Consider the following 8792-nt stretch of genomic DNA (forward strand, 5'->3'; position numbering starts at 1 on the left):
AATTGATCAGCTGTGTTCTACGTCTTTGTCGTCGGATTGGCGAACTATATTTCTCTGCTGAAAAACACTATGAATGGTAACAAATGAATTGTAAAAAGACACACCGTGTGAAGTTTTTTTTCATGTTGGCAAGTAGCCGTGTAATAAGCAGGATAATGTATAGAACAGCAATCAGTATCAGGACAATAAGTCCCGTCAGGACAAAACATCCTGTCGGGAGTTATTTTCCCGATAGAGTTCTCAACGGGCCTGAAAATTATAACCCGACCCGACCCGCCCCGTTGGTTTTTAAGTGCCAACCTGACGCAGCCCGACATACCAGCATGAACTGTCTGCCCGAACCCGGCCCAAACCCGACTCCCCACGCGCCTGCATTGTTTTCCTCATACACTTGTTATCTTACGCAGCAGCATCAGGTCTGCGTATGTCCCTTCCCGTGAAGCAGCATCCAGAATTACTCCTCAACACACGTGAACAGCAACGATTCATAACAAACAATATATAATTAACAACCTGCAAGAAATGTGTTTTATAAAAAGGGAAGCCCGAAGCCTGACCCGACCCGGCTCATTTGCGTATTCTTTCGGCCCGGGTTTGTTGGGCCAGCCCGACCCATTGAAAACTCTATTTCCTGATAATGACCGCCGTTCTATACTATATCCCTTAGCACACTTATCAGTGAGGTGTTAAGTTCCAATCAGTAGATGCGCCAGAACTACAGTGATCACAATGATGCCAAAATCAAAATCTGGTTTTCAAAAAAGGAAAGAGAGGAAAGAAAGAGAAGAAAGACAAAAGAAAGGGTGTCAATCTATAACCCAGTTAGGCCACCAAGAGAGGTGGGTAGCCTATAGTCTGTGAGTGGTATTAACCTGGGTTAACCTGACTGGTGTTAGCTTACATTTCATCAAAATTCAATCAGTGTAGGGAAACGTTGAGCAAGATATTCATATTAAATCATTGTCCCTGCTCCTTTTAGCAGGATTAACAACAGATGAGTCAGCAGCACCCCAGTCTCCCTGAGGTTGCGGACATTGCGGTAAAAACAGTTCAGATTAAGAGCAATGTTTAGCTCCTTCCCAAGTAAGCTAGCATGACATGGGTGGTATTCATTTCAATTTCAAGGTTTCTATTTTGCTTATGGCTCATATATGTATTTTTTCACCCCAAATCCAATGCCACCACCTGTGAGTCTACAGTTGTGGAGATAAATTAGACCTGCATGTGGGACTGCAAGGGAGACAGCAGTAACCAAGAAACTGTCATGTTGTTCTTTTCACGATGATAGTCAAAAATATCATTAAAATGCATAGCTTTATATAAAACAGCATCACATTTTTTGCACTGGCCTATAAAAGTGCCCAATTAAATTTCTTTTCATGGGGCCCAAAATCCCTGGCAGCGCCCCTGAGTACCAGTTCACCATGCACATTCTCTCCCCCTGTGGATTTTTATAAGAAATCTGCATGGAAAATGGCGGTGTAAAAGATATGTACCACTACACACAGTCTCACTGCCTATAGATTTGCATACATTTGGAAACCTGCTTGGTAAGTGGCATAAGTACATTTTTCATGTTTACACATGGTTTATACATTTGGCCCCAGGAGTGCTGGAATTGGTAGCTTATACTGTCTGCCATTGGCGGTAAACAGGGGGATTCTGCTCACTGTGCGTTCACAAGCAGTCAGCCTCTTCATGGAGTTCTCTGGCCTGATTAGATAAAGTGGTCGGGGATACCAAAAGATTTCTTTCCTCAAACACAATAATAGTAATTAATGCTGGAGTATAAAACTATCAACACCTTTTTCAATATGAAAACAACACTCACAGCAGCTTTAACTGTGTGGATGAGAGTAAATTACTTCTTGTATTACCAACAGCAATCTTCTCAGCTCAGTGTTGATGTTAGGGTATGTGTAAAACTAAAGCATGAACATCTTCAAACTAAAGTGTAAAAAGTGTTTTTGTCATTATTATGTCTGTCGTAGGTCTGTATCTGCCATGACGACCCCAACCCAGCTGTCTCCAGTGTCTCAAACCTCTCTTACAACTCCAGGGTCTCCTCCATCAGAGATGTCAGTGCCCCTGTCCAGCCTGGCCATCTCTGTCCCATCAGTGGCTTTAAGTTCCTCTGGTGAAGAGGAGCGCCCCCTGCTGTTGTTGAAAACACAAGGGCAACACAAGTCCTCAGGCCGAGATGAACAGAAGAGGACCTCTGCCTACTACAACCATGGCCATATGGAACATAGCTTACCACCTAGCCCATTGTTTTCGATGGAGAATGGTAACTACCAAATCATAGATGACCATACCACCACAGCTGCCAGCCATATGCTCTCAGCATTACCCGAGAAGTTGCTTAATACAAACAACAACATCAACAACTGCAGCACTAAAATCAACAGCAATGGCCATTTGCTGCACAATGTGGAGTCCAGTGGTGTCAGCATGCTCAAGAATGAATCACAGGAGCCTCAGGGGGAACACACACCCTTCATTACTACGGACAGCGCTACAGCCCACTTGCGCAGGGCTGTTTACAGTAGCAGGACTAACCCAGCATCATCAAATGATGACCTGCAAGTCAAGCCATCCAATTCAACCACCAAACAAGATCCAGTTACTGTGTAAAGTAAAGTAAGAAATTGCTGAGAATCCTTAATGTTGGGGGGGAGGAGGAGGAGGAAAAAAGTCACTATCAAACCTTTATTTTCTATAAAACATTTGCGGTGTAAATGAAAAATGAAACTTTTATTTTAGTGATGTAGCAAATAAAACTTTTATACATTAAAAAAAGAAGAAAAAAAAGGAGTGTACAAATGTGTTCATGTCTAGTAGGTAAAGTGCCATACACTAGTATGTAGCAACAGCTCACAGTATATTACAGTGCAGAAAAAATATCAATGGTGTGTTTCTGTTTGGTATGCTTAAGGGAACTGCAACATTGCATACTGGACCGTGTACTCACCATCTTAATCTTCCAGTTACCAATCAAAAAATAACTCGCTGGCTGCTTTTAATGTCATGTCAGTGGTCACTTCCAACTCTAGGGAGTTGGAAGTGACCACCGACATGAAAGTTTTATTATTATATCAAATTTATGCGTTCAGGGTGCATGCTACGTCCTTAAATGCTGTGATGGAATAATGAGCAGCTTGTGTGGTGTCCTCCTCTGTCACTCAACCTCACCACTCCATTATTTGATTTTCATTTACCCTGATTATGGGCTGTCTCACTGAATTTCTTTTTTCTGAAATATAGTATTCAAAACTGAACACTGGGACTAATCTTAATGGATAAGAAATCAGGGTATGACCTGCATTTTTTAAGAGGTGGAGAAGATGTTAGAGAAAATAATGTTTTTATTTGTCACTGTATAGTCCAGTAACCTGCTGGCAAGCTAATATTATAACCGTTAGATAAAGGTGCAATCAGTCTGGCTCTTTAATGTAATTTATACTAATTACTAAATAAAAACATAATGCTTAAAATAAACCTGTAGATTTTTTTTCTTTAGTTATTCTATAGTGGGATTTAATCTACATAATTCCAGTTTACTATTGGGCAAAAGGGTGTGATATTGCAGATACATACAGTAAGCAACTTACAAGGGACAACAAAAACACAAAAAGATTGGTCAAAATTGAAATATCTTAGACCGACATATCCTTACATTTAGTATGGCTCAAGTTCAGCGTAGCATCCTACATTTCCCTTAATGTGCAAAAGTATCTTGAATGAATGAATTTTCGTTTTTCTTTCCTGGTTAGCTGGTATCCATATTTTCACTTCATTTGAACTTACTCAGTTAATTTGTTGCCACCAAAACCTAACTTGAAGACCAGCCATTCTCTATTTTCTTCAACAGAACACTCCAATTAAGTGTACCCTCCATAACCTGTGTGATAACACTGACTGCATCTTTAAATGCAATAATATCTACAAACTGTGTGAAGAATCGAAGATTTAATTTATGTCTAATTTTGTTCAACATGAAGATATCCATGTGTTCTTCAGGAATGTATTTTGGGGTTACAGAACTGCTAAATATGTATCTGATGGTTAACAGCTTTTATTCCTTCAGTCATATTTCCGATGTGTTTGAATATGACTTTTATTTTTCAAAGTCAACATGTAACACATTTGCATATTTTTCAACTAACCTTGCTTGTGCAGTCTGTATGTATGGTTGTTTGGTCATGTCTGCTGACATAAACATAGTTCTACCAAAGAGTGTCACTACTTCTAGACTGCACAATAAATAACCTTCATTTGGCTCTGTAACCATTTCTTTAAGTGTTTCTTAAAATGATTTTTATGTAGAATCAGAAGACAGTCTGTATGAGTAAGTATGATGACATAGACATGCCACGTAATTAGTGTTTTGTTTGCTGGCGATACCGCTGTATTTTCTATTCACATGAAGACTATTATTTATTTGGTAATGCTTACAGGCATTATTTCTGCTATATAAAAAATACATTTATATTTAAACAAATATGATTCAAAAGATGTAAAGTATACATGGCCATCTGTTCCACATGGCATATTAATACAAAACAAAGAATAAGTACTTATTTATTTTGTCACTTGTATGCTTAACATAACTGACAATGCATTGCTTTTAAGTCTAGGAGTGATGTAAATACACCATGAAAACCTTCAGTGCTGTGTTTCTTATTAAATATTAAATCAGTTCTGTTTTGTGCTTCACAGTGTCAAGATATTTCTGAGAAAAGCAAACATTCTTTCTGCTTCTCTGCCTTATTACTGAAGAATACAATGAAACATGTATTCTCTTATGTGGCTGTAATGAAAAAGACCATTTATGATGTTTTAAATCTGATCATATAAGCTAAAATTTGTAAAAGACAATTATGTGAAAAATGCTTTGGGTTTAAACCAATTGATATTATAGTAGCATTATCAGAATCAGAAATAATGTGAAATGAATATAAATAATACACATTTTTACTGTTGAATTACAAAGTTATTTGCAATTAATAACTTAGATGAGCTGGATGTCATGCTGTTTTATTTTTATTCTGGATAGAAATAGTAGACACATTCTTTTTTTCAGATTCTGTCTATTAGAAAATGTTGTCAGGCTTTGTACTGAAGACACAGCGGCTGACAAGATGACTTCATTATCATTTTAATTTGAATAATAAACTACATCTTGCTGTTGGCTACAAGTATCCTTACTGGTAGACGTGTGTTGCTATTTGTCACTTCTTGACAGAGCAATACATGTTAGTTAGTTGTTGGTCACTCTTTCGTGCAGAAAACACACAATCATAATGTGGTAGTGGGGCACTGTGCTCTGATTGATCTTATTGTATTTGAAATGTCCACATTATCAAATTTTTGATAACACTCGATTAACACAAAACAACTTTCTGTTTAACTGTTTAAGACTTATCCCTAAATTCCATATTGTAGATAACAATCACTTACTACAGAACAAATAGAAGATACTATATTAATAAATCATTAGGTAAAGATAAAATTTACCTTGAAATATGGTCCAATGTGCCTCTGAATGTTGACTGTCTATTGTCAGTTTAGTTCCTGATCAATCGAGAAATAATTGAGAAATGGGGTTAACAGATGAGACATCATTTTACCTCGGCCTCATCTGGGCTGCCCACAATAGATGCAAAGCTTGTTTTGGAACCACTGTTGTCATTCTTCAGGTGATAGACAAGCGCTTCCTAGTTGCATTGTTTCCTGCTGAGTGGCCGGGGTAGCTATGGAGCTGAAGACTGGGTGCGTGGGAGGATGTAACTCAGTGGAAGAGTGAGATTGTTGGTTGGGGATGGGCTATTCTTCGGCTAGAAGAAGCCTTTTATCTGTGCCTCTCACGCATTCAATTATCAATGTGAATGACTAGGGAAATCAATTATTCTAGGGAGGCTGGCTGAGCAAGAGTTGGCTAACTTGTCATCCTTGCTGGTAAAACCAGCATAGACGAGCACCAAAACCAGCACCAAAACATAACACATGCTGGTCTTATGGGTGACTGGTTCAGCAGGGATGCAGGCAATCAAAAGTATCTTTGGCTTGGTGGGGGGCTGGGTCATGGTGAGGCCTGGATGGAGTGGAGCAACTGTTGCACCCTTAAAATGTACTGCAGAAAAACAAGTCCATCTTCTTTTGCAACTTTTATTGACGAAAAACCCTCAGTTCAGTACAAGCATCTTTTCCTCAGCCTGCATACTGCACATCTCTCTGTTTCTTCCTCTTAAAGTGACAGGCTCTCTTTCTAAAGGGTAAGTACAACAACTTCTCTCTCTCTTCACAGGAGGTCAGTGTACAAGTAAGTAATACTTTTAACCATTTTAATAATAAAATATGAACTAACAAAGATACTTATTTAAGTGATATGTTTAACTGGACACACTGATATAAAATCAGCAAGAAAATAATGAAAGAATTGGAATATGTTTCAGGGCGCTACACCCTCCCCAACTAAAAAGAATAAAATGTTGGCAAAACATTTTTCCTTAGGCATAGAAATAGAAAGATTACTTTAACAGCAAGATAACACTTTTAAACCTTCCGATGAGTACCGACAAGTACACAGTTACATAATCAGGCAAGCATCAATAACTACTAATCTGGTGACTACCACAGCATGAGTACAGGATAGATAGATTAGTTAACTATTTCTTTTCCTGTTTAGTTGTATTGTCTTAATCCGTCGGTACATTGGTAGGCCTCCCAAGTCCATTAAGTCACATATGGCAATATCTACCATTCCAACATACTTAATGTACATTACATTATACATGCTTTAAGTGTAGTACTTTTACTCACAGAATACCATTATACTATTTCTGTAAATAAACTTGTTTTTCTTCTTAAGTGTAGTCTCGTGTTCTTCTTTCCTCTCGTCTCAAGAAATACATCTCTGAACGACTCACTGCAACTGTATTACTCAATAGTTATCATCAAAACAAATATGAAATCAAATTAGCATTAACTGTATTAATGACTATGAATTCAAACAGCTACTTCATCTTAACGTCTACTTTCTTAAGTGTGTAACACTAGGTTTTCCTAGTTCATTGTATGTAAGGATACATCTTGGTTGGCGTGTCCTTGTAGTACATCTAGCTCTCTCAGGCTCATGGTCATCCCCTGATGATACTTCATCCCCTTCAGACGCCTGGTGTTCTGCTTCAGGGATTACTTCATCATTGGAATCTTCACTCTGAATCATGTCCTGCTCCTGATGTTTTGTTTCCTCCACTTGATCTCCATCTGAAGTAGCACATCCTCCATCTTGCGGCTGACTTCTTTCATCCCAGGCTGAACTTCTACTCTGGAGAGTCGTTTCATGGTGGGTTTGTAGACTGGAGCTTGTGGGTTAAGGTGAGTATTTTGACTGTGTCCAGGCATCCACACAACATATTCTTCCTCACTTGAACTTTCAGAGTCTCCATGGGATATCAGAGTCTTTACTCTTGGTTTTGGTGTGTTATTCTTTTCTTTCTTAGGAACCTTACATCTTTCTTTCAGGTGTTTGGTGCCTTGGCTATCAACGAGGTAAGGACAAGGTAATAGGAGGTTCCTGTGTAAAGTTCTCTCTCTACCTTCCTCATCCAGAGGTTTCACCACATACACTGGACTATTTGCTCCTCTTCTTTCTTTGACCACATGCACCTTGCTTTCCCAGTAAGAACGTATCTTTCCTGGTCCCCCTCTCTCTGATAGGTTCCGGATCAGTACATGGTCTCCAGGTTCGAGAACAGAACTCCATGCCCTTTGGTTGTAGTGCTTTTGTCCTCTTTCACCAGCTTTCCTCATGTTTTCCTGTGCGATGTTGTAGGCTTCCTGCATTGATCCTCGCCATTTCTCCGCATAGCCAGCATGAGATTGTGGACTTGCTCTTTCTCTGGGAAACATCAGATCAATAGGCAGAGTAGGCTCTCTCCCGAACAGCAGGAAAAATGGGGAAAATCCTGTTGATTCATGGACTGTGGAGTTGTATGCATGAACCACGTTGTTCAAATAGTCTTTCCAATTTGGTTTTTGTGTCTCTTCCAGGGTCCGCAGCATACCCAACAGCGTTCTGTTAAATCGCTCTGCTGGATTGGACTGGGGGTGATATGGAGTAGTCCTTGAGTGCTGTATACCACTGTACCTTTGCAGTTTCTGAAGCAACTCATTTTCGAACTCCTTTCCTTGGTCGTGGTGGATTTTGCCTGGAAATCCAAACCTCAAAATGAAGTCATCAAAGATCTTGCGTGCAGCTGTTTTGCCGGACTTATTTGGTGTCGCATAAGCCTGTGCAAACTTTGTAAAGTGGTCAACTATTACCAGAATATATTCCACTCCACCTTTGCTTCTCTCCAGATGCAAATAATCAATGGAGATCATCTCAAGGGGTGCTGATGTTGTTATGCTTTGCAGAGGTGTTTTTGTTTTCCTGTTTGGCTTTTTCTGTTTCAAGCAACGGCACACCCTTGTCACATAATGTTCAATTTCCTCTCTCATTTTTGGCCAAAAGAATCTCTCTCTGGCTAAAGATATCATCCTGTCGGCTCCTAAATGGCCCATTTCCTCGTGTAGTTGCTGATAGATTAGCGGCTTAAGCTTCTCAGGAACTACAAGCTGGGTTCGGGAGTTTGTCTTTCGTCGCAGGATTCCATCTTCATCCAAATGAAGTCGCTGCCACTCCCTCAGAAGGCGTTTCACCGCTGTCGACTCTCTGATCTTATCTCTGTATTTCAGGTGTTCAGTCTGTTGCCTTAGAGTGATTACTCTGTTTATCACTTCATCCT

General features: G+C 39.5%; 1 protein-coding gene across 3 annotated transcripts in view; it reads left to right on the top strand.

Annotated features, from left to right (window-relative positions):
* Positions 1 to 5120, top strand: part of nrg1 (neuregulin 1) — a 55329-nt gene extending 50209 nt beyond the window's left edge. For 2 of the 3 annotated variants that reach the window (XM_037118094.1, XM_037118096.1), the window contains exon 8: positions 1992 to 5120. In XM_037118094.1, coding sequence (XP_036973989.1) covers positions 1992 to 2634 — 643 coding nt within the window. In that variant the 3' untranslated portion in view covers positions 2635 to 5120. The remainder of the gene's footprint in view (positions 1 to 1991) is intronic. The other variant, XM_037118097.1, reaches the window with a different exon arrangement.
* The last annotated feature ends 3672 nt before the right edge of the window (positions 5121 to 8792 follow it).

This window comes from Acanthopagrus latus, chromosome 12 (assembly GCF_904848185.1).
Source record: "Acanthopagrus latus isolate v.2019 chromosome 12, fAcaLat1.1, whole genome shotgun sequence".
Taxonomy (NCBI): domain Eukaryota; kingdom Metazoa; phylum Chordata; class Actinopteri; order Spariformes; family Sparidae; genus Acanthopagrus; species Acanthopagrus latus.